Below are 26,565 nucleotides of genomic sequence, written 5' to 3' on the forward strand. Positions count from 1 at the left end.
TTTCCAGACAGTGCAAAACCAGTGTTTATTCTGATTTCTTCCCGAGGTACCCAGGGTCATCAGGCTGCTTGCTTTTGTCCGGGCACGGCTGAGTCCCACAGCACCAGGCGGGTCTGGGGTGACCAAGGCACAGAGGTGAGTCTTGCATCAGGTGACACCGACTATGGGGGGGTGTCCAAGCACCAGGAAGGAGGGGCCGCTGGCCACACCCAGGGGTGCAGGGATCCCTGAGGGACAAGGAGCTCCAGTGTGTACCCAGGGGTGCACGCTGACCCCAGGGCGCATCCTGGGGCCAGGTCCTAGGGACACTCACAACTCCAGGCAGCCCATCCGTCACATCCTCCCTGGACCCATTCCTCATGGGCCCTGTCATGGGCTCTCCAGGGCGAGTTACCACCAACCACACTGGGGTGTGGGCCTGCCTCAAGCCACCCCAGGGCCCACCACCCTCTGAGCTCCACGACCCCAGGGAGACAATACAGAGAAGGCAAGGCTCAGACGGAAAGAGGGAGGGGATTCTGCAGCCGAGGCTCTGGCCAGGCATGGAGTGAGGGTGAGCTGCTGCCAGCATGGGCTCTGCCCAGGGAGACCCGGGGGGGGCTCGGAGTGGGAACCTGAGTGAGGACCTGGCATGCTGGCGGGAGAGGGGAGAGGCCCCGGCACGTCCCTGGGGTAACGGGCCCAGTGGAGAGCGTTGCCAGGTCACCAGGTCAGGAGTCGGCGTGCAGACCGAGCCAGTGAAGGGCTGATTTCCCAGGATGTGAAACTTCAGCAGCCGCCTCTGCTTCGGGCTCTGGCCAAACCACGTCTAGGCCTCGTTCCGGTACCGTAGGTGAAAGAACCGGTCCCTGACGGCCTGGTCACTGTCGGGGCCACCCTCAGCCAGACGGACTACCTTGCTGCTCGGGATGAGGTCCCGCACCTTGTGTTTGGCCACGGAGACCAGGCCGGGTGGATCCGGGCTGGCCGGGCCCGTCAGGAGAATGTAGGCAGCGTGGCGGCTCGGCTCAAGCAGAACCACTGTGGGGACATGGCCATCAGGTCCCGGGACCGGCCAGCACAGGCCTCCCATGGCTGGCGGCCCGGGCCCACGCGGGGCGCACTCACCCTGGAAGGTGACAATGGGGGTGGAGATGTTGGCCAGTTCCAGCAGGACTCTGGGCTGCGTGGGGTGGAACATGTACAGGCGGTGCCCGGCAGCTCCGGGCTCCTGCAGGGAGTGCAGCGGGGGCATGAGGCTGACCCTCCCGGACGCTCCTGACTGGGACCACACCCAGAGCTGTGGCCGCCGGCGTCCCACAAAACACCCACCTCCCGCCCCCCTTCCCCACCTGACCCTGACCCTTCTCGGTTGTCTTCCAGCTGCCGCCCCTTGCACCCACTTCCTCCCAGAAAGCCCGGACCCCCTTGCCCTGCCCACCCTCCCCTCCGTGGCTTCTATCTATCTGCACTCACCCAGCCACCGGCTCCACCCCATGCCACAAACCAGGACCCAAGACTGTACCGTCTGGTTGGCACCAGCCAGCTCGTGGAGGCCCCAGAAGAAGAAGGCGGAGCGGTGGTCTGCGGTGGGAAGGCTGGCGGACTGCGGGTCCCTGGGGAGGCCTGGGAGAGCCTGGCTCCACAGGACAGCCCCGGAGCTGAGGTCCAGGAGCAGGATCTGCAGAGGGAGGGGCAGCACAGGGTTGTGTCCCAGAGGGCAGCTCACCGAAGCCTCTGGTCCCCGCTCAGCCTACGGCTCAGACCAGCTTCCCTCAGCTACGGGCAAAGGTGGGACCCAGGAGCAAGTGCCGCAACCTGTCTCTCGGAGCCGGTCCCGTTCTCAATGACCATGGCCGGGACGTCGGGTTTGTAGTAGCCGAGGATGGGTTTTCTGGAAGGAGAGGGGAGGAGGGCTCACACGGGCCTCTGAAGGAGATACCTGGGATAGGCTGCGGCTGCACCTGCACGGGCCGGAGCTTTGACGCCAGGGGTCTCACTCCCCTCCCCCAGGGCAGGGTGGCACCAGGTGACAGGCAGTGGCCTCTGGCAGAAGCATACAGGCCTTGTCCCCAGGGCCGCCAGGGGTGGGCGTGGGGGGACACACTGGGGTACCCAGTTCCCTGGAGAAGGACCCCATACCTCAGGACCTGGGCTGCACCGAGCGTCCACCTGGGCACCAGCTCCTGCCCGTCCAGCAGCACGCAGGCCTCGGAACTCACGAGAAGCAGGTCCTCACCCACCTTCCCCGGAACGTTCATCAGGTAGCGGACAGCTCCTGAGCTACACGGGCAGGAGGGACGGGATAGGGCCCCGGGTAGGGTTGGGGACGGGACCCTCCCCAGCGCTGCCTGCCGGGTTGTTTCCCTCAGGCTCCCAGGGCTCAGCCTCATCTTTCTTACTTCTCCAGTTTCAAACTAAAAGGAAGGCCCTCACTGGATGCAGGGACCAGTGAGCCCGGGGGCAGGGAGGGCATCTTCTCCCCCGTTTTTATTCGTCTTCTGTTTGCCGGTTTACTGAGTCTGAGCCCAGGACGACCTCAGACACCTGACACAAAGTAAGGGCCCTGTGCCTGCCCTACGGCTCCTCCTTGTGCCCAGGGCCCCCGCGCACAGGCCCCCACACCCCCGACCTGTGCTCCTGCAGCCTGTGGGAGGTGGCATTGAGCCTGCCCTCCCAGAGGGGGTCGCTCTTGAGCGAGCTGTCCCTCCCGGTGGCCTTCTCATACAGGCCCTTCACTGAGTGGCTGCAGAGGGAGGTGCCTGTGAACAAAGAAGAGCCTTGTGTCACCTGTCAGCGGGCGATGACTTCGAGTCCCTGGAACAAGAGCGGGAGCCACTATAGCCCCACACCTGCTTCCTCCCAGGTGCCAGCAGGCCCACGAGGGAGGCTGCCCTGGGGCAGCGGACGCCACGTACCGCAGGGGATGAGGACGTAGTAGGCACCTGCACTGGTGACATAGAGGATGGAGCCGCTGGTCCCGTCCACACCCAGGCTGCCCGGGGGGCCGACTTGCTGCCCGGTGCCGCCTGAATAGACGTAGCCGTTGACCTGCAGCACACGGAGAAGGGGAGCAGGCCCACCCGCTGGGTCGAACCTACAGTGTCTGATGCCGGGAGACGTGGGGCCGCCCGCACCATCCTCAGAGCTGCGCCCATGGCACCGGTGGGAAAGCGCACTCTCTGCCACTCTTGGGGGGCCCAGAAGTGCCCGCTGGGTCTGCAGGCACCCGAGCTCGGGGCAGCGGGGGAGGCCATGTGGCTGGAACGAGGGCTGTACCTGGTTCTCCTCCTGGGTGAGGACCAGCAGGTCTGGGACCCCGTCAGCATCGACGTCGGGCACCCGGAGCAGAGGGCTCAGCACGGACACGTTCCCCCCGAAGCTGCTGGGACGGCTCCACAGGGTCTCCCCTAAAACCAAGCACAGGGCCCTTGTGCTGCCATGGAAACAGACGTGCGTGTGTAGCCGCCTGGCGCCCATAGGCACGTGTCAGCAGCATCACTTTGGGGCAGCACGGCCCCCTCCTTTCTTCTCATCCTGTTTCCAGTGTTTGGCTGACGCAGATCCTCCCCCCCTCAGACGGGCAGGGCCTGGCCTCCCTGCCGCCCACTGGGGTCACACGAGAATGAAAGTGCAGCCTTGTGGATGGACCCGGGGACTGAAGGTCCTGACCTGACAGCATCTGACCCAAGTACAATCTGCCCACACCCGTTTTTAGTCGGATTCTTCTCAAAGTATTTCCAGTTGCTCTTTATTCTCCTCCCTACTCTTAAAACCACAACTTACAAAGGAAGTGCTGCTAGCCTCAAACCTAGCATCAAGGCACAGAATTCCTTAGGGCTTTGGAAAAGGACCTGCTGCCTTAAGGCAGGTCTCAGGGCTCGAGCTAGCCAGGCCCACACACCCCATCCCTGGGGCCCGGTCAGCAATGCCCCCACCCCCTCCAGGTGCCGTGCCGCAGGCACAGGCGGGACTTAGGTGGGGACAACAGTGAAGTGTGACTCCTCATGGGGCGTCCCCCTCCCACCCGTGCCTTCCTTCCTATCCAGCTACACTGCCCATAAGAGCCCGGGCTGACCCTCCCCAGAGCATCCTGGCATCGGACCCGTGTGTGGAGGCCTGGGGGACCCACGGGAAGCAGCCTACCTGTGACCGAGTCTACCGCAATGAAAGGGCCAGGTATGCCGAGGATGATACAGGCAGAAGACGCCCCACTGCCCCTCGGCTGGGGGACACCGCACTCCACGAGGGCCCTGTTCTGGGCCACGGGCCTCTCCCAGAGGACGGTGCCGTTGGCCCCCGACACAGCGGCCACAAAGGTGCAGGGGGAGGAAAAGCCTGGAGGGAGAGACCCAGGTCTGCAGGGCTGAGCATGCCGGCCTCGTGCTGTGGCCCTGCCCTTGGCTCTGTCCCTGGATCCCTGGTGTTGACCCCGTGGGGTCAGCAGCCCAGCGGGAAAGGAGAGTGACATGAAAGTTCCCAGAAATTCCACCAACTGCTTCCCCCAAAACCGAGAGGGTGAGGGGATTCCTCCTCCTGCAGGGAGCTCCTCATTTTTGGGGTCAAAACAAAATTACCTTCATCAGCGCAGGAGAGGCTGGAATTGCTTCTGCCGCTGTTGGTGTTTTTATAAAGAAAGAGAACATCCTGGATCCTGTCCTTGTTCACGTCTTCTGTGGCCAGAAAGTCATAGGCGACTGAAAAGGAAACCACCGGCTACTTTCCCAGGCCAGGCCTGACGCGCCCCACTCTGGGCGCCGTGGGGCTGAGTGCCAGGTGCAGCTGCCCGCGGAGCTACCACAGGGAAGCGCCGCTTCCTCGTGGGCTGGCAGCCCCACACCCCTTCAGAGCAGCAGCAATTCTTCATCACTCGGGTGTCAGTTGTTAAGGACACCTGGGCATCACAAATGGACGTTCTGCACCTTCTGCTCAGGGCCGAGTCCCTCCCTCATCAGACTGGGCTCTGGAGTCCACATGTCCACACTCACAGGGGCTACCCCCTCCTTCATTCAAGGACTCAAACGATAAACTACATGCCTTAAAATCAAACACCAAAGGAACAAAACGAGGCCCTTACCTCACTCCATATACAAAAATGAATTCAAAATGGATCAAAGACCTAAACTTAACAGCTGACAGTAAAACTCTTAGAAGAAAACACAGGGGCTAAATCTTCATGACATTGGTTTTGGCAATGATTTCTTGGATACGACACCAAAAGCACAGGCAGGAAAAGAAAAAAATAAGTAAATTGTACTTCATCACAGGACACCATCGAGGGAGTGAAAAGACAGGCCACAGAAGGGGAGAAAATATTTGCAAACCATACCTCTGATAAGGGATTAAAATCCAGAATATACAAAGAACTCCTACAACCCAACAACAAAAACAAACAACCCAATTCAAAAATGAGCAAAAGACTTGAATAGATGTTTCTCTTAAGAAGATATACAAATAGTCCCTAAACACATGAAAAGATGCTTAACATCACTAGTAATAAGGGAAATGCAGATCAAAACCACGAGGGGGGGCCTCCCTGGTGGCGCAGTGGTTGAGAGTCCGCCTGCCGATGCAGGGGATGCGGGTTCGTGCCCCGGTCTGGGAGGATCCCATATGCCGCGGAGCGGCTGGGCCCGTGAGCCATGGCCGCTGAGCCCGCGCGTCCGGAGCCTGTGCTCCGCAACGGGAGAGGCCACAACAGTGAGAGGCCCGCGTACGGAAAAAAAAAAAAAAAACAAAAAAAAAAAACCACGAGGGGACCTCCCTGGTGGCACAGTGGTTAAGAATCCACATGCCAATGCAGGGGACATGAGTCCGATCCCTGGTCCGGGAAGATCCCACATGCCTCGGAGCAACTAAGCCTGTGTGCCACAACTACTGAGCCCGTGCACCTAGAGCCTGCGAGCCACAACTACTGAGCCCGTGTGCCCTACAGCCTGTGCGCCACACGTACTAAGCCCACGTGATGCAACTACCGAAGCCCAAATGCTCTGGGGCCTGCGTGCTGCAATTACTGAGCCCATGTGCTGCAACTACTGAAGCCCGTGCCCCTAGAACTGGTGCTCCACAACAAGAGAAGCCACCGCAATGAGAAGCCCACGCACCGCAACGAAAAGCAGCCACCACTCACAGCAACTAGAGAAAGCCAGTGCACAGCAACGAAGACCCAACACAGCCAAAAATTAAAATTATGAAAGCAGGGACTCAGACAGTTACTTGTACATGAATGTTCAAAGCAGCATTATTTACAACAGCCAAAAGGTGAAAATAACCCAAGTGTCCATGGATAGAAGAATGGATAAACAAAATGTGATCCATCCATACAATGGGGTATTATTCACCCATAAAAAGAAATGAAGTTCTGCAACATGCTACAACATGGATGAACCTTGAGGACATTACGCTCAGTGAAATTAGCTAGTCACAAAAAGACAAACAGACAATTCCAGTTATATGAGGTACTTAGAACAAGCATATTCTAGAGACTAAAGTGGAACAGAGGTTACCAGAGGGTGGACAGGAGGGCAGGATGGAAGTTGCCGTGTGTTGGGCACAGAATATCTGTTTGAGATGATAAAGGTTTTGAAAATAGTGATGATGGTCAATGCAGCATTGTGAATGTTTGAATGCCACTTATTTGTTCACTTTAAAATGGCGATTTTTGGGTGATGTGTATTTTACCATAATTAAAAATAAAACTGAATACCAGACACAAGACTTCCAGAATCATGGAGTGAAGGCAAATAAATCCTCTCCTCCAAAAATAACAGTAAAATGAGGCCAAGTTGTCAAAAGCACCCATTTCAGGATGCTGGAACCAGACTGAAGGCACACCTTGAATCGAGAGGCACAGATTTAAGAAACACTATTGAGCCGTGGGTTAGAACAGAGGACGTCTGGGGCCTTTCACCTTGGGCTGCTCCCATGCTCACCCTCCATCAGCCAGGTACCACACTGGGTGAGATTAGAAAGCAGCAGCTTCCTGCCAGGGGGGCTGAAAACAGGAGTGATCTCCGGGGCAGACCAAGGGGAGGCCAACTTTGGAGCCAGCTCCAGGGTGAGATACACATAGGGAGATGGGCCAGAAAGTGAGACACCCTAGTTGGTTCTGATAAGACCCCACATATTCCGGGCAGTCTGAAGGCTTCACCCACCATCAGGAGAGACGAGAGAGGGCCCTTGCTCTCTCCACATCTATGAGGACAAAGTCATCACCAGAAAAGAAAGCTGAGTTTGGGAATTCACTGAAGGCCCAGAGGTTAGAACCCCATGCTTCCACTGCAGGGGGCATGGGTTCGATCCCTGGTCAGGGAACTAAGATCCCGCAAGCCGTGTGGCATGGCCAAAAAAATAAAATAAAATGGGGCTAATAATCTGAAAGAAGGAAAGAAGGAAAGAAAGAAAGGGAAGAAAGGGAGGGAGGGAAAGCTATGTTCAATATCCCTCACTAATACAGACACAAACCAGCAAACTGGACCCAGCAACCTGAAGAAGTGATTGTACAACATGATCTAGTGGGTTCTACCTCAGGAATGCAAGGTTGATTTAACATCTGAAAATCAAGGTGATATGCCAGGTTCACAGAGTAAAGGACAAAAACCACACAGTTGTCTCACAGACAGAGAAAAAATATTTGACAAAACCTAACACCTTTTCATGATAAAAACCCAAACAGATAAAGGGCATCTACAAAAAGCCTACAGCTATTAGCACACCTACTGCTGAAACATGTAATGTTTTATTCCCAAGATTGGGAGGAAGATACCTGCTCTCACTTCATCTGTTCGACATTGTACTGGAGATTCGAGCAATGAAATCAGGCAAGAAAAAGAAAGAAAAGGGAAGGAAGAAGTAAAACCGTCTCTCTCTCTCTCTTTTTTTTTGCATATTCTATGACTCTGTAGGTAGGAACTTCTAAATACACACATACACCCCTACTAGTCTAGTTAATGAGTTCAAGGCCACAATTTAAAAGGTCCATATAATAACCAGCAGTGTTTCTATAAACTACCAAAGGGAACTTGAAAATTAAATTCACACAATTCCTGTCACAAGAGCATCAAAGAGGACATTCAGTGGTTGGGGAGGGGTGGTTTGGGAGTCTGGGGTTAGCAGACACAAACTATTATGTATAGGATGGATAAACAACAAGGTCCTACTGCATAGCACAGGGAACTGTATTCAATATCCTGGGATAAACCATAATGGAAAGAATATGAAAAAGAATGTATATATGTACAACTGACTCATTTTGCTGTAAAGCAGAGATTAACACAACATTGTAAATCAACTATACTTCAATAAAATTAAAAAATATGCTTAGATAAAAGTACTCATAGGGCTTCCCTGGTGGCGCAGTGGTTGAGAGTCTGCCTGCCAATGCAGGGGACACGGGTTCGAGCCCTGGTCAGGGAAGATTCCACATGCCACGGAGCAACTAGGCCCGTGAGCCACAACTACTGAGCCTGCGCGTCTGGAGCCTGTGCTCCGCAACAAGAGAGGATGCGATAGTGAGAGGCCCGCGCACCGCGATGAAGAGTGGCCCCCACTTGCCACAACTAGAGAAAGCCCTTGCACAGAAACGAAGACCCAACATAGCCTAAATAAATAAGACGGCATATTAAAAAATAAATAAAACAAAATCTTTAAAAAAAAAAAGTACTCATAAAAAAAGAACATTTTGGAATAAATTTAACAAAAGAAGTGCAGGACTTGCCCACTGAACACTGTAAAACATTGTTCAGAGAAATTAAAGATCTAAACAAATGGAGACATACCTCCTATACGGGGCCTGCGAGGTTGGATACTGTTACGATGCAACTCTACCCAAACTAATTTATAGATTCTACACAATTTCTGTTAAAACCCAAGAAGCCTTTTTTACAGAAATTGACAAGCTGCTCCGAAAATTTTATAAAAATGCCAAGGACCCAAAGAGCCAAAACAATGTTGAGGAGAAATAAAGGAATAGAGTTGGAAGACTTCCGTCTGTGGAGTTGTGGAAATCAAGTCGATGCGGTACTGGTGTAAGGACGCAGAAAGACAGAACACAACTGACGGTTGAATGCGTTTCAGCAAAGGCGCCAGGCCACTCAGTGAGGGAAGGATCACGTTCCCGACACTGTCGACATGCACGCCTCCCACCCCCAGACTCACGGGAGCTCTGCAGCATCAGTGCTCCTGTGCCTCTGAGACGGTCCTGCTGGGAGGGAGGCATGTGTGACCGTTTCTAGAAATCCTGCCACTTGCTTCCACCAAACACTCTACACAAAAACAACCTCAAAGTGGATCACAGACCTAAACAGCAGTGAGAACTCTCAACCTTCTCGAAGAAAAAACAGGAGAAAATCTTCATGACCTTACATTAGGCAAAGAGTTCTTAGACACCAAAAACACAACCCATGCTAAAAAAAATGATACGTTTGACTTCATCAAAATTTGAAACTTTTGTGCTTCAGCAGACAGACACACTACAGAAAATAAAAAGACAAGCCCCAGATAGGTCACAAATATTCACAAATCACATATGTGATGAAAGACTTGCACCTGGAACATATAAAGAACTTAAAAATTTTTTATTGACATACAGCTGATTTACAATGTTGTGTTAAAATAACTTTTATAACTCAATAATAAAACAATCATATTTTTAAGTGAGCGGAAGATTTGAATAGACATTCACCAAAGATGATGTAAGAATGGCTAATAACCCACGTGAACATCATTAGTCACCAGGGAAACGCAAACTATAAACACAATTAGGTACCACTTCACACCCACTAGGAAGGCTACACTAAAAAAAGACAAGAGATTTCCCTGGTGGTGCAGTGGTTAAGAATCCACCTGCCAATGCAGGGGACATGGGTTCAAGCCCTGGTCCGGGAGGATCCCACATGCTGCGGAGCAACTGGGCCCGTGAGCCACAACTACTGAAACCTGCACGCCTGGAGCCCATGCTCCACAACAAGAGGAGCCACCGCAGTGAGAAGCCTGCACGCTGCGGCGAGGAGTGGCCCTCACTCACTGCAACTAGAGAAAGCCCTTGCGCAGCAACAAAGACCCAATGCAGCCAAAAACAAACAAACAAACAAATTAATTAATTTAAAAAAAAAGATAATGACGAGTGTTGGCTGCTAGGATGTGGAGGAGCCAGAATCCTCTCCCACACAGCCAGTGGGGACATGGAATGTGCAGCTGCTGGGGAAGGCCTGGCAGTGACAGGAGTCGAACACAAACTTACCACGAGGTTCAAGAGTTCTGCTCCTGGCAACCTACCCAAGAGAAATAAGACATATGTCCACACAAAGATTTGTACACAAATATTCACAGCAGTGTTACTCATAACAGTCAAAAACTGAAAACGATGCAAATGTTCACCAACTGGTCAATGGATCTGGTCTGTCCACACAAAGGAACACGCTACCACACGGATGAACTCATGTAAGTGAGAGAGGCCAAAGATGCATCTTACATGATTTCATTTACATGAAACGTCCAGGAACAGCAAGTGTATAGAGATGGGAAGCCCACTGGCAGCTCCGGGGCTGGAGTCAGGGCTGGGGCCTGCGGGCAAAGAATCGTGTAGAGATGATGGATGTGCTAAACACTGGATTGTGGCGACAGCTGTACAGGTGCTCAAGTGTTTTGTTTTTTTTAAACAAGTTTATTATTATTTTTAATAATAGTTCTTTGATTTATTTATTTATTTATTTATTTTTGGCTGTGTCGGGTCTTAGTTGCAGCACGTGGGCTCTCTAGTTGAGGTGTCAAGCTCAGTAGCTGTGGCTCGTGGGCTTAGTTGTCCCGCGGCATGTGGGATCTTAGTTCCCTGACCAGGGATTGAACCCGCGTCCCCTGCATTGTAGGGCAGATTCTTTACCACTGGACCACCAGGGAAGTCCCAGTGCCCAAGTCTTAAACTGACTAAGAATCATCGAATCGTATACTCAAAGCAAGTGAATATTATAATAAATTATACCTCAATTAAGCTGCCAAAAATAAACACAAACATGTATTACTTTACCCTCTGATAATTAGGCACCAAATCCTGAACAAAATTGACCGTCAGTGGGGCTTAAACAAGAAATTCCCCTTATTCCACCAGAGAGGGCTTCAAGTCTGTGCAAAGAAACATTGCGAGGCTGTCAGCACCCACGCCCGCTGATACGGGGATAACTCCCAACAGGCAGGGAAGTGCCCAGAGGAAAGCTGACTCAGCAGCTCCCATAAAGGCCAAGATTTTACGAGAGAGAAATCAAGTGTGCTGGACTGCGGTGGGGCGGACTGGAAACTCGGCTGGAGCACGTCAGGGAGACCCAGCCACAAATCTGCTGCCTGGTTTTCACATTTCGAATGGCCTTCGCTACATCTATTCTGCCAGTTGCTCTGTTTTACTAATGATTTTTTAATTCAGAAAAGTAACCAAATGGGCCACTTTCCTTTCCTGACCCCCCTCCCGTCCTTCCTGAGGACGCTCCTGTTTCCCTGAGAGGCGGCCCCCGGCACCCAGACTCCAGGGGACCCGGGGACACTCGGCGCCCCTGCCCCACAAGCCGCCCGCACCTGCTGCCTTGTAATCGATCCTCCACACCCCCTGTGACGCCGGCCGGTCTGGACATGGGATGATGAAGGAAACCACGAACACCACGAAAAGGCAGACGAACAGCGAAAGAAAAAAGGCCACCGTCCGGCACCGGGAGAGGCGGGACTGCGGGGGCGGCTTCACGCTGGTTTCCTTTCCCGCTGGGTTTCCCAGATGTTCCTGCACCTTCCTGTTCTCGTTCTTCAGGGGGTGGATCTCGGCTTCTAAGTCCTTGCTGTCCGTCATCGTGTGCACACCCCCAAGCTCACCTCTTGGCCACTGTGGTGGCGACACAGGAGAGGTGGTCAGGAGCCCCAGGGGCGGCTGTGACCGTGGCCCATCAGCCCAAGAAAGGGTGTCACAGACTCCACCGGAGAAGGCCTCTAACTCAGAAGGGCAGTGGGCGCACAGAGGCAGCACACAGGACGGGTTTCCCTCTACGCTCTGCAGCTCCTGCCTGCTGACCCGGGCAGGCCGGCCGGGCTAGACTACGGCAGAGCACGCATTAAACATTAACTATTAACTGAGGCACCTCTGACCGGCCTCCCGCCCCAAGTCAGGGTCAGGCCCCCAGGGAGGGGGCTGCACTTACTCACCGGGTGACCCAAGCGAGCTTTGAGGTCTGAGCGCACCTGTGTCCTTCCCTGTGAAAGGAAAACAACAGCGTTTACAAGGCTCTGAGGGTTAAAGCAGTAAATGCACAGAAGCACTTATAACAGTATCTGACAGTGAGCACTCAAGCTAATTATTACTGGTAACAAGATAAAGTCACGCGGGGGGATGGGGGACGACCTCCCTCCTTCCTGCCCCTCCTGCTGGGGGCACCGGGCGTGCTGGGGAGGAAACCTGGGGCAGGAAATAAGGAAACCTCGGAAAATAAGACGGAAGACACTTCTGAAGTTGAACCACAGAGTGGGCCTGACAGCTGGAAACTTCCATCACCAAGCTTTGTGCTCTTCATCGTGCGAGAAAGAAACATATCTTGCCTTATGCCAGGCAGAAGTTTTTGTTATTTTGGTCCTTTTTAAACAGCCAAACCAGTGTCCTAACTAACACAAATTATATTGAGAGGCTGCAAGGGATCAAAGCGTCTGAGTGGGTTATAAGCCTCATCTACACGAGAGGGAGGCTGTGCCAGTGGTTAAAACCAGGACAGCGGGAAGGGCTCCCTCTGGGAAGGGGTGGGTTAGGGAGGCGGGAAGAGACAACAGAATGCTGGTTTTCTCTGTAAACGTTTTACCTTCTGACTTTAACTGTTTTTCTCTATTATTTAATAAAAATAATTCATTTAAAAGCCTGTGTACACAGCCACTAGAGCAGCTTTGGTAATAAAATGTAAAATGGCAGGGGTGGGTGAGGAGGTAGAGACCCTGGGAAACACAGTCGTGCACAGTGGCGAGAAGGAAACACGGCAGCCGCTGTGGAAACGGCCTGGCGGTTCCTCAGACGATCAAACACGGAGCAACTGTCCGACCCAGCAGCTCCACTCCTAGGTGTCTTTCCAGGAGACCTGAGAACAGGGACTTACACAAACGCTTCATTGTTCCGAATAACCCCACTATCCATCAACAGGCGATGGATAAACAGAATGGGGTCTGCCTACACTGTGGACTATTACACAGCCATGAAAAGGAGTGAAGCTCTGACACAGGCGATAGCATTGACGAACCTCAAAAACATGATGCTTGGTGAGATTATACAGACACGGAAGGTCACGTATCGTACAACTCCATTTATACGAAATGTCCAGAACAGGCAGATCCCTGGAGGCAGGGGCTGGGGGAGGGGGCTGGGGGGAGTGCTAAAAGGTGAGCCTTCCTTCTGGGATGGTAACAATGGCTGCAAAACACAACGCGTGTACTAAATGTCAGTAATGGTCAAGTTCATATTGAGTGTATGTTACCACAATTTAAAAAGAAAACCAAACAAATCTCTGTGCCTCCCCCTAGTGCTGAGACATGAGTTTTAACATCCTGCAGTCAGAAAAGGTGAGCCTGTCAAGGTGATGAGCTGGACACAGGAAATCAAACAAGGACTCATGACCAGGGGCCTCCTCAAGCCAAGCATCTTACCCGTGGGGCGGGAGGTGGGGGCCCGTCTGGGAGGGATGGGAAAGAGCCGGCAGCAGAGCCTGGATCTACCTGGCGCATCCAGCCTCTGTGGTCCCAGCGAGGGGTGTGTGAAATATTTAACATGCGTAGATTCTTTTAGCAAAGGAAAGAAAACTGAATGAGAGACCAGAAGGCTAAAATTACTGATTTTAAAAGCTCTATCTATAAAGTTCTCTTTTGTTAGAGCTTTAGAACGTTGGGCCAGAAACTCAAGCTCTCTGAACCACGGCTGTGCAAGCACGAGGGCACCTGCTCAAAATGACAACCACTCACATCCCACCTACAACCCTGTTTCCCAGACCTCGTTCGCGGCTGGCACACCTGGAGACCAGGTCTGCACAGGGAATCCACTTTCACAAATGCAGGCGCATGTGGGGATTGCAAAGCGCTGGTGAAACGCAACCAGGCAGTCTGTGAACGCAGTGGGGTGAGCACAGAGGTCCCTCCGGAGCCATGATCCTCACCTTGGGCACATTCACCACCTGATCAAATCAGCCTGTCTGGGTGGGGCCAGGCAGGGGGCGACTCCCAGGTCCAGCCACCTGGGAAAAAGCGCTGGCCCAAGAGTCTGTCCTTTTGCTGTGGTCACCCCACTCTCACCATCACATGGCTAGATTCTTCCTGCCTCCTGCCCTGCCATGGAGACGCCACCTCCCCATTGCCAGCCTGGAGGAAAGCAAAGCAAAGGGAGGAAGAGCCCCTTCCCTCCATCCAGCTGCCTGGGGGTTCTTGTCCCTGGAGTTCTCAGCAAGCTTAGTAAAGTAAACCCCAATGCTGACCCCAAGCTAGTAAGTTAAACCACTCCTTTTCCTAGTCAGTCTTTCACTCCCTAAGCTAAGAAACAAGGACAGTGCAAAACAGTTACTGATGTCGTTTGTTTTTTTTTTTTTTTTAAGTCAGCAATAAATTTATGTGATACAACGTGTGAAAGATATAAAAGCATAACTGCCCTTCCTCTTGTAGCCCCCAGGCTCAAGAGGAGAAGTGTGGTACTAGTTTCTTACGGCTCCCTCCAGAAATATTCTGTGCACTGAAAACCATAAAGTGTGTTTTAAAATGTGAGTAGAATAATCGAGTTATAAACCTGACCTCTGAAAATTAAAGGAAATATGAGCCCAAACTATTCTCTAGTCCCTGCTACACAGGTTTCCTTGTTAAGTCAGACCAATGGTGCATCATGGAGGAACACAAGGAATGCTGTTGGTCCCCCAGTGAGGGCGGAGAGAACCCCCTCCCCACGCTGCCACCCATCTGGATGTAGAAGCAGAAAGGGAAACTCTCCAAACGGTCCTTAGCAACACAGCTGGGGAGTCAGGTCAGCACCTACGGTCTGGCCAAGCCCGCATGCAGGGGAGGACAAAATAAGACCCGTCACAGACCTGATGGAGGATGGACAGAGGCTTCAGGAGCCCAGCCCCCTCTGCCGGGGCCAAGGCAGCCCCGCGAGACCAGCACCCCGTGGGCTGACCTGGTCCAGGGCCATGTTGCGATAAACATCCCTGCAGGAACCACCTTTTAAACCAGCAGACGTTGGCTTCTAAAACTGTGAATGAGCCACTAAGACATCTGTTGAGGTCATAAACTGATCTGAGATAAAAAAAGAATTTGTGAGAAGCTCATTTAAAATCGCCAATGAGGGGACTTCCCTGGTGGTGCAGCGGTTAAGAATCTGCCTGCCAATGCAGGGGACACAGGTTTGAGCCCTGGTATGGGAAGATCCCACATGCCACAGAGCAAGTAAGCCCATGTATCACGACTACTGAGGCTGTGTTCTAGAGCCCACGAGCCGCAACTACTGAGCCCGTGTGCCACAACTACTGAAGCCCATGCGCCTAGAGCCTGTGCTCCACAACAAGAGAAGCCACCGCAATGAGAAGTCCACACACTGCAACGAAGAGTAGCCCCAGCTCGCTGCAACTAGAGAAAGCCTGCGCGCAGCAACAAAGACCCAACGTAGCCATAAATAAATAAATAAATTTACAAAACTAATAAAATAAAATCGCCAATGGGATCCCCACCTCAATCTTAGCTTAGTATTTATCTGTAGCTTGAATCATGTAATTCTCATGAGCATATTAGTTTGAGAATGTTTTTCTCAGTTTTACACCCTATAAGTGAAGACCTAAAAAATTACTCATTATATAAAATGAAACAGCCAATGTGCAAGATTCATTTTCACTTACCTAATAAATCACTTTCAACAAATACGTTAATATTTTCTTAAGGAATAATGATTTCCAGTCATTCAAAAACTAAAAATCAAATGTTCTGTGCCAGGAATTGTACGTGTGCCTTTCTAAGATCATTTTTGTGTGTCATTATTTTTATTCTGGAAGTTTTAACTAATCAAAGTGGTGGTTCAAAATACAATTTGGAAAATTTAGGAGCGTATTGATTGTGTTCCTGTAACAGAATTTCATGGGAGGACTTCCCTGGTGGTCCAGTGGGTAAGACTCCACGCTCCCAATGCAGGGGGCCTGGGTTCGATCCCTGGTCGGGGAAGTTCCACACTCCATGTGGTGCAGCCACAAAAATAAATAAATAAAATAAATAATAATGATGTCTCTTGGCCAGTTTGACTTTTTAAAAAATATATATTTATCTATTTATTTATTTATTTGTCTGCGCAGGCTCTTCATTGCGGCATGCAGGATCTTTAGCTGTGGCATGCGGGAATCTTTTAATTGCGGCATGCGGGATCTAGTTCCCTGACCAAGGATTGAACCTGCGCCCCCTGCATTGGGAGCACGGAGTCTTAACCACTGCACCACCAAGGAAGTCCCCATTTTGACTTTTTTTTTTTTTTTTTTTTTTTTTGCAGTATGCGGGCCTCTCACTGTTGTGGCCTCTCCCATTGTGGAGCACAGGCTCCGGACGCGCAGGCTCAGTGGCCATGGCTCACAGGTCCAGCCGCTCTGTGGCATGTGGGATCTTCCCGGACCGGGGCACGAACCCGTGTCCCCTGCATCAGCAGGCAGACTCTCAACCACTGCGCCACCAGGGAAGCCCCCCCATTTTGACTTTTTAACACATGGCATCTTTACTAAGTGAACTGGAAGGTCTGTCGTTGGCAGAACTCGTGCAGTAACTTGTGACGATAAGTCATTTGACCCATGATAAACACTGCAAATAGCGCACATTACAGCCACTGTGGAAAACAGTGTGGAGGTTCCTCAGAAGACTAAAATAGAATTACCATATGATCCAGCAACCCCACTCCTGGGTATATACCCAGACAAAACTATAATTCAAAAAGATACAGGGAATGGGGCTTCCCTGGTGGCACAGTGGTTAAGAATCCACCTGTCAATGCAGGGGACACGGGTTCGAGTCCTGGTCCGAGAAGATCCCACATGCCGTGGAGCAACTAAGCCCGTGTGCCACAACGACTGAGCCTGCACTCTAGAGCCCACGAGCCACAACTACTGAGCCCAAAGGCCACAACTACTGAAGCCCGTGCGCCTATAGCCCAGGCTCTGCAACAAGAGAAGCCACCGCAATGAGAAGCCGGCACACCACAACGAAGAGTAGCCCCCACTCGCCACAACTAGAGAAGGCCCATGTGCAGCAACAAAGACCCATGGCAGCCAAAAATAAAATAAATAAAATATATTTAAAAAAAAAAGATACAGGGAATTCCCTGATGGTCCAGTGGTTAGGACTCAGCGCTTTCACTGCAGTGGCCTGGGTTCAATCCCTGGTTGGGGAACTAAGATCCTGCCAGCTGTGCGGTGAGGCCAAAAAAAGAAAAAAAAAAGATACATGCACCCCAATGTTCACAGTGATGCTATTTACAATAGCCAAGACATGGAAACAACCTAAATGTCCACTGACAGATGAATGGATAAAGAAAATGCAGTACATATATATAATGGAATACCACTCAGCCATAAAAAAGAATGAAATGATGCCATATGCAGCAACATGAATGCAACTAGAGATTATCATACTAAGTGAAGTAAGTCAGAAAGAGAAAGACAAATACCATATGATGACACTTATATGTGGAATCTAAAATATGATGCAAATGAACCTATCTATGAAACAGAAACAGAATCACAGAGGAAGACTGGTGATTGTCAAGGGGGAGGGGGTTGGAGGAGGGATGGATTGGGAGTTTGGGGTCAGCACATGTAAGCTTTTATATATAGACTGGATAAACAACAAAGTCTCACTGTATAGCACACAGAACTATAGTCAATATCTTATAATAAACCATAACGGAAAATAATATTAAAAAAGGTATATATATATATGTATAACTGAATCACTTTGCTGTACAGCAGAAATTAACACATTATAAATCAACTATACTTCAATTTTTTAAATTTTTTTTTTATTTATTTTTATTTTTATTTTTGGCTGTGTTGGTCTTCGTTGCTGCGTGTGGGCTGTCTCTAGTTGCGGCAGCTTCTCTTGTTGCAGAGCACGGGCTCCAGGCGCGTGGGCTCAGTAGTTGTGGCTCGCGGGCTCGAGAGAGCAGGCTCAGGAGTTGTGACACACTGACCCAGGTGCTCCACGGCATGTGGGATCCTCCCAGACCAGGGCTCGAACCCATGTCCCCTGCATTGGCAAGCGGATTCTTAACCACTGCACCACCAGGGAAGCCCTTTTTTTTTTTTTTTTTTTTTTTTTTTGCGGTACGCGGGCCTCTCACTACTGTGGCCTCTCCCGTTGCGGAGCACAGGCTCCAGACGCGCAGGCTCCAGACACGCAGGCTCAGCGGCCACGGCTCACAGGCCCAGCCGCTCCGCGGCATGTGGGACCTTCCCGGACCGGGGCACGAACCTGTGTTCCCTGCATCGGCAGGCGGACTCTCAACCACTGAGCCACCAGGGAAGCCCCAATTTTTAAAAGTAGTGTATGTTAGCTATAAAATCATAAAGAGAACATCTTGTCAAGCTCCAGAATCTACACATACTTTTAGGCCATAAGAGTTCACAGTTTTATTCATAACTTTGTAAAATGCTATTTATGTATGAAACAAAGCAGGAAAACATATTGAGGGGGTTATGTTTACAGAATACTTCTTCAAGGTATTACTTTTCTTTTTTTTTTTTTTTTTTGCGGTATGCGGGCCTCTCACTGTTGTGGCCTCTCCCGTTGCGGAGCACAGGCTCCGGACGCGCAGGCCCAGCGGCCATGGCTCACGGACCCAGCCGCTCCGCGGCATATGGGATCCTCCCAGACCGGGGCACGAACCCGTATCCCCTGCATCGGCAGGCGGACTCTCAACCACTGCGCCACCAGGGAGGCCCAGTATTACTTTTCTTAAACGTACATGCATACTTAAGTAATATTTAAGGAAGTCAAGCAAAGTAATAGTACACTTCCACTGCTGTGTACACTGTCAGTGATAAAAATAAAAATGCTTTGGTGGTTAAAAAAAAGAAAGAGGGCTTCCCTGGTGGCGCAGTGGTTGAGAGTCCGCCTGCCGATGCAGGGGACACGTGTTCGTGCCCCGGTCCGGGAAGATCCCACATGCCGCGGAGCGGCTGGGCCCATGAGCCATGGCCGCTGAGCCTGTGCATCCAGAGCCTGTGCTCCACAACGGGAGAGGCCACAGCAGTGAGGCCCGCGTACCGCCAAAAAAAAAAAAAAAAAAAAGAGAGAGAGAGAGATTAGCACCAAAATAAAAGAAGCCTAAATGCACGTACGTAAGGCACAGGATGGCGAGAAAGAGCAGATTTTGAAGCTGAGTTTGGTAGTGAGCTCTGCCTCTGGATTGTGGCTTTCCTCAGTTTCTTTTTCCTATTAGGTTGTTGGGAAGGTTCGGGTAGTGCGTGTAAAGCTGGGGGCTCAGTGTGCGGCGGGGGCTCAGGGGGCGACTCCCTCCATCGTTGTCACCACCCTCTCCCTGTGCTGCTCCTTCTCTTCTCCAGACACAGAGACCTCAGGCATCTCACCAGCGCCCTCTTTTCCTGTTAAACGAAGTGTTTCAAGGCTGGAGCTGCTCAAGGAGTTGAGGGTCTATATTTGAGATCCTGAGAACCTGAACTTCACTAAGGAACAGTCTCTTTGCACTGAAGGGTCCCAAGTCCTCCAGTGAAGTCGCGTGACCTCCCACCCCTCCGTCAGGGGGCTTCACGAAGCCTGGGTCCTATACCACTGGCAGCTCACAAGACAATTTAGGTGGTGCCAGGTGAACATTTTTATTTCTAGTTATCTCTGTATTTTTTCACGGATGTCTTTCCGTTTATGGTGACAGTGGTCCTAGACTTCCGGTAACTGACAAAAGTTCCTTCCTTATCTGTTTATTTTGAAGTTACTGCTTTATAGGAAGTTGCGAAGATCACACCGAGAGGCCCCGTCTCAGCCTTCCCCAGCGGTTACAGCACAACTGCAGAACCGTATCAAAACCAGGAGAGCGACGTCATAGTTCTATGCCATGGCGTTCCCTGTGTAGATTCATGTACATCAAGATACAGAACTATATTCCATCACCACAAAGAGCCACACCCACCATCCGTCTCCCCTGGCAACAACCAACCTGTTCTTCATTTCTAAAATTTTGTCATTTGGGGAATGTTATGGAAATGGAATAACATAGTGTGTGAACTTTGAAATTGGCTTTTTTCACTCAACACAATGCCCTTGAGGTCCCTCTGTGTTGCTGCTGTATGAATACAGTTGATTCCCTGTATTGCTGAGTAGTCGTCCCTCGGTATCCACAGATGCTCAAGTCCCTTACATTAAATGGGATGCACATAACCCTACACACACATCCCTCGCTGTACACCTTAAATCATCTCTAGATAACCTATAATACCCAGTACACTGTAAATGCTATGTAAACAGTTGCCAGTGTGCATTGAACTCATTTCACTTTTTGGAACTTTCTGGATTTTTCCGCCTGGAATACTTTCAATCTGCAGCTGGATGAATTCACGGATGGGGAAAAGGGGATATAGACAGCCAACTCAGTTTTTAAAGAAATGGCAGCTTTGTAGTTTGTAGCTCACATATGTAGGATTGCTGTATTTTCTGTGTGGCTCAGCCTTTTTATCATTGCACAATGACCCCCCGTCCCTAAGTAATTCTCGCTCTAAAGTCTATCTGAAATTAATAGTTCTTCTTATCTTCTCTTAATGTTTGCATGGTATATCTTTTTCCATCCTTTTATTTTCAATCTACCTATATCATATATTTGAAGTAGGTTTTTTTGGGACAGCACAGGGATCATTTTTTTTTTTTCTTTTGGCAGTGCCACACGGCTTGCAGGATCTTAGTTCCCTGACCAGGGATCGAACCTGGGCCACAGCACTGAAAGCACTGAGTCCTAACCACTGGACTGACAGGCAAGTCCCTGGATCATGTTTTTTTTTTTTTTCAAATCCACTCCGCAAATCTGTATTTTCAGACCACTTACTTTTAAGGAAATTATCCATATATTAGGCCTTTATTCTGTCTTTTGTTGTTTGTTCTGTTTTTTGTTTCTCACTTTTGTTCTTCCTGACTTCCTGTGGATTACTTTATGAATAAGGGAAACATTATTTGCAATTCCAGTTTTATTTATCTAGGTGCTTTAGCGTGTTTTGCTGCAGATTTTTAGTGGTTGATCTGGACATTATTAGACACACCTAACTTATCACAGTCTCCTGCTGTCAGCATTTTCCTGGTTCAAGTGAAGTGTAGAGACCTAACGTCCCTGCTTTAAGCCTTTACCAGTCTGTGTGTAATAGAATTGTGTTAAATATCTCCTCTACATGCATCTACACATCAGTGTTATATTTTTGCTTCATTCATCAAACATAATTTAGAAAACTTAAGAGAATGAAAGTCTATTATATTTACTCATATTTTTGCTTTTTCTGTTGCTCTTTCTTTCTTCCTAATGTTCCAAGAATCCTTTTCTTAACATTTCCTTTACGTTTCAAGAACCTCCTTCAGTCATTCTCTTAGAGCAGGTTTGATGGCAACCAATTCATTTTCCTTCACATGATAATGTCTTTATTTCTCCATCATTCCTGATGAATAATTCCCCAGATATAGAATTCAGTGCTTGACATTTGATAGGTTCTTTTCTTTCAGCCCTTGAAAAACATGATGCCACTTCCTTCTGGCCTTCCCGGTTTCCAGTGAGAAGTCTGCTGTCCTTTGAATTGTTTTTCCCCGTAACTCAGATGTCAATTTCTCTTGCTGCTTCCAAATTTTTTTGTCTTTAGTTTTCAGAAGTTTAATTACAATGTGTCTTGGCATGGGTTTCTTTGGGTTTATCCTGCTGAAGGTTTGCTCAGCTTCCTGAACCTGTAGGTTTACATCTTTTGCCAAGTGATGGATATTTTCAGCCATTATTTTGGTTTCTGGGGCAGCAGCACAGCTGTGAGAATCCAGGGTGGGAGAGCTTCAGCCCAGGCCATGGGGACTCTGGACGTGGCTCCCTCCTCCAGCTCTGTGCCCCCGGCCTCTCTGGTGTTTTCTCTTAAAGTGTATTTAACTAGAAAAAGTGAGTTGATTAAAGAAAAGTACTAAATAAAAATAACTGTGTAGTTATGCGGCGAGTATGGCACGATCCTGAGTGGCACATGAATGAAGTGGGAACACTGCTTTCTTGGCCTTTTCCTGTCCCTTCTGGGGACACCTCCACTCCTGGAATATGGAGCCAAGCCCTACACGCTGCACAGTCCTGGTTACTAGGAATTTGCCATATTCTGAACTAAAATCTGCTCTCCTGTAACCGTTCCCTGATCCAGATTCTGTGCTTTGGAATAATATGTAATCCCTTTACCTACATGTAAGCCCTTCAAGTGTCTAAAGAGCATAAATGAAAAAACTGTGTTCGGGAGGTTGTCACCTGCTACCCCCACAGCTGTGGCCCCCATGACGGGTTGTAGACCCTCCGGTGTCCCTGAAAAGCCTAATCCTAACACTTCCCTTGGTCTAAGTCCACCTAAAACATCCTTCCCCTTCAAACCCTACCCACCCCTCAAGGCCCATGGAAAATGCCATCCTATTTATGAAGACTTTTCTGGTTCTTCTAACCAAATGTGACCCAAAGCCAGTCTGGCTTTTTTTTTTTCTTGGCAGTGGGAATACTTGTTTAAAAGGGAGGTCAGAATTTAGGAATGATTCCCTATCTAATCTAAGTCACCACAGGTGGCGGTGTAGTCTAGAGCAGGGGCTGGGACTGGAGACCCCCTCCCATCCGAGGCACCCGGGCATCTACCCAACCTCTACACCAGTCAAGGTTCCTGTTTGCTAAAAACACTTTAGCTAGTATAGGCAGCAAGAGAATTTGTTGGAAAGAGATTAGACAGTGCCCAGAATGGATGGGGAGACCAGAGAGTCAAACTCAGAAAACGGGTGGACGCCAGGGATGCGAGGTGGCTGAGGCTCCGTCGGGCCCATGGCCGTGGGGGCAGTCTGGTTCAGACACAGCCACTGGCACCAGGCCCTACTGCCCCCAGGCTCTCTCAGGGAGACCCTCCGAGGACAGGCTGGGACCCTTTTTCTCCCCTACACGCTCTCACCAGCTCCCTGGAGAAGTCTGGAGACAACACCAAGCACATACTGGCCCCAAAGAAACACAGCTCTCAAACGTAGAGAAGCAGTGGGGAAACGTCACACCTGGGCTTTCCCAGTCCTGCGGGTTGAGCCATGCAGACCCCAGGCCTCAGGACACTGCACTGTGAGCAACACCAATGGCCACAGCCCTCACCTCGGGCAAAGCCTGACCTCACGGCGTTATTTTTATACTGGGGTCAGTAATAAAAAATTCCAAAAAGTGAAATACTGAATTCTGCTTTGTAACGTCTTTGAATATTTGACGGGCTTCATGCAGAAGAGTGGCAGCAAGACGAGGGCCAAAGGGCAGAAGCCACAGCAGCCATTTCAGCTCCTGCGAGGCAACAATGCCCCCCAGACGGAGGGTCCCAGCACAGGGACGGCTCGGGACGCTCCAGCTCTGGTGTTTTCCGACTGGAGGTTGAAGCAGAACTGGTCCTAAGCTCTGCTTCCTGTCATCCCTCTAAGAGCAAGGACTTCACTCACTGTTCCCACAGAAATCAGAAATCACTGGCTCACCTGCATTACTCTGAATAATTTCTTTTTTTTCCTTTTAATCATTAACAGAGTTCCAAGTTAAAGATACTTCATAACAGATAGGTCAAAGATACTGTGATCCTTCTCCAGGGAAGGTTCCTATTCTTCAGGAGAGAAAGCTGGGTAGGGAGGGCATACCCAGCATAACCAACTCAAGTAACAAAACTTTATTCACCTAAAAGCAAACTGAGTTGGACAGAGAGAGAGATGATAACCTTTCTATTCGACTCCTCGAGAATCCTCCCCCTCAGCCGGCTCCCTAAGGGGAGGCGGTGGGACCGCAGTGCCAGGTGGGGCGGGGCAGTGAGGCTGGTCCCGTGTCAGGTGGGTCAGTCCACGTGCCAACTGTGCTGCTGGCTGCACAAACGTCCACGTGTGATAGACTCTCGTATCATCAGACACACAGACAAGGGAGCCCGTGTGAAAACTGGCGAAACAGGAATGGGGCAGGTCTGAGGAGCAGTGATCAGCACTGTGCCAACATCTAGCTCCCACCTCTGATAATGCTCTGGCCCCAGGGATGTCACCACTGGGCCCGGGGGGAAAGCACTTCAAGCTTTTTGTAATATCTTGTGAGTCTATAATTAGTTCCAAATAAACAGTTTAAAAAAAAATTTAAAAAACCCTCGAGGGGCTTCCCTGGTGGCACAGTGGTTGAGAATCCACCTGACAATGCAGGGGACATGGGTTCGAGCCCTGGTCTGGGAAGATCCCACATGCCACGGAGCAACTAAGCCCGTGCACCACAACTACTGAGCCTGTGCTCTAGAGCCCACGAGTCACAACTACTGAGCCCATGTGCTCCGCAACAAGAGAAGCCACTGCAACGAGAAGCCCGCGCACCACAACAAAGAGTAGCTCCTGCTCGCCGCAACTAGAGAAAGCCCGCGCGCAGCAACGAAGACCCAACGCAGCCAAAAGTAAATAAATAATAAATAAATAAATTTTAAAAATTAATTTAAAATAATTAAAAAAAACAAACTTTGAGGGCTTCCCTGGTGGTGCAGTGGTTGAGAGTCCGCCTGCCGATGCAGGGGACATGGGCTCGTGCCCTGGTCCGGGAAGATCCCACATACCGCGGAGTGGCTGGGTCCGTGAGCCATGGCTGCTGAGCCTGCGCATCCGGAGCCTGTGCTCCGCAATGGGAGAGGCCACAAAAGTGAGAGGCCCGTGTACCGCAAAAAAAAAAAAAACCCAAAAAACAAAAAACAACTTTGAGCAAGGGAGGGGGCTCAGAGCTTCCCCAGGGCCCGGTGACACCTCAGAGCCACCTGATCATGAAGCTTCTGCTCCAGAGGTGGGAACTGTTTCTGTTTTGTTCTGCTTGTTCTTCGCAGAACATCAACCACAGTGCAGTTCTATGAGGACATCCAAAAGAACAGCCAACCCCCAACCTGCCACTATTTCAAAATAATAACTGCCTTTCTGCAAACCCCCCATGGCAATCACTTCCCTTCCCACCGTGGGGAAAAGGTCCGTGTGGTTCCTTGCTGCTCGTGTACAGTGACGCCTGGGAACATGTACAGTACCGCGCAGGTGCCCGAGGCCACGGAGGGCCCGGGAGTAGGGCCGCCCGGGCAGCAGGGGAGCGCTTGTGGCAACGGCGGGGCCCCAGTGCCGCCAACACTGAGGACACACCTGATCCTGAGCCCAGATGTTGTGGCAGAAGTCTCACACCAAAGGCACAAAGGCAGCTCAAGGTGCCAACCTGACCGCAGCAGACGCAAAGGGTTATCCCTAAGCCGAATCACTAAGTTTGTGAACTCCAGGCTTTTTTCCTTTTTGTTTCAAATCGAAGCTGCTGTTGTTAAATTCCACATAAAGAAGAGAAACTTAAAAAGTCTTTTGCCTCTAATACAGCAATGAAGCAGCTGCAACCATAACCTAGAATAAAGCGCATCCCTGAAATCAGGTGTGTTTACTAGTTTCTCGTCGGCCAGCACAGAAAAGACCCATAGCCACCGGTCTACGGGCTCTAAGTAACAGGCCCACTGGAAAGACAGGCTTCTGGAAGTCCAACCTGGGCATAAAAACATATTTCTGTGTTAGCTAAACTCAACGTGAGAAGTCTGGAGAACAGGGGTCCTGGGGAACATCAGGGCAGCAGATCTTAAGGGAAACACAATGCACATTTGTACACATATACAGAAAATTAAAGGAACACTTCCCAGATACTGAAAAGGAATGAAGAAGTTTTCACTTAAAACAAAAGCTGTTAGGACACAACAAATGAAGAAAAGATAATAAAAGGAAAGACTCTGAGGTTAAGAGACTTGTATCTTTACCTCATTTGCATCTAATGTCCTTTTCTGTCATTTCTAACCAGCTCGTGGTCTTAAGGACAGAGATCAGAAATTGGTTCACAGGATTTCCAGACAGTGACTGACTGGGATTTTCTCCTGCCACTTCTGAGCTTCTGAAATGATGACTATGCAGCACACTTTTTGACTTAAATGTCAAGTAAAACGAAACAAAAAAGAAATGAAGAAAAATGTGAGAGATGAGAAAGAAAATGTATCAATATGATACATATTAGGGTAAAAGGTATGAATCTAAGAATAACCTGCTTGAGATAAACATGCAATCCCTGTGTACAGCTTTTCAAAGGGCCACACACCTGCGGGTGTGCCTGCTCAAGGCCAAACCTGCCCTCCTGCCTGGTGGGGAAGGACAGTAAAGCTCAGTAACAATTAACATTTGGAGGGGCAGGAATACGCAGTATTTGCATAAAGGAAATAACTCCTTTTTCTCCAAGAGTTCTTTCTCTGAGAACAGTTTACTGAGACAGAGGGAACAGAAAATTCAAAAATAAAAATGTCTCACTCTAACTTTTTTTGATGGATAAAGAAAGCA

General features: G+C 50.1%; 1 protein-coding gene across 4 annotated transcripts in view; it reads right to left on the bottom strand.

Annotated features, from left to right (window-relative positions):
- The window catches only part of FAM234A (family with sequence similarity 234 member A), a 32,657-nt gene continuing 6,092 nt past the window's right edge, over positions 1–26,565 (bottom strand). For 2 of the 4 annotated variants that reach the window (XM_082600441.1, XM_082600442.1), the window contains 12 exons: positions 12,157–12,204; positions 11,542–11,839; positions 4,557–4,676; positions 4,126–4,317; positions 3,259–3,389; positions 2,898–3,030; positions 2,612–2,741; positions 2,122–2,262; positions 1,798–1,873; positions 1,505–1,660; positions 1,108–1,210; positions 1–1,020 (listed from right to left, as the gene is read on the bottom strand). In XM_082600441.1, coding sequence (XP_082456567.1) covers positions 809–1,020; positions 1,108–1,210; positions 1,505–1,660; positions 1,798–1,873; positions 2,122–2,262; positions 2,612–2,741; positions 2,898–3,030; positions 3,259–3,389; positions 4,126–4,317; positions 4,557–4,676; positions 11,542–11,806 — 1,659 coding nt within the window. In that variant the 5' untranslated portion in view covers positions 11,807–11,839; positions 12,157–12,204 and the 3' untranslated portion in view covers positions 1–808. Of the gene's footprint in view, positions 1,021–1,107; positions 1,211–1,504; positions 1,661–1,797; positions 1,874–2,121; positions 2,263–2,611; positions 2,742–2,897; positions 3,031–3,258; positions 3,390–4,125; positions 4,318–4,556; positions 4,677–11,541; positions 11,840–12,152; positions 12,205–13,632; positions 13,738–26,565 lie in introns of those variants that run through there. The other 2 variants (XM_082600440.1, XM_082600443.1) reach the window with 2 other exon arrangements.

Source organism: Mesoplodon mirus, assembly GCF_964341445.2.
Source record: "Mesoplodon mirus genome assembly, chromosome: 15".
In the NCBI taxonomy this organism is placed as follows: domain Eukaryota; kingdom Metazoa; phylum Chordata; class Mammalia; order Artiodactyla; family Ziphiidae; genus Mesoplodon; species Mesoplodon mirus.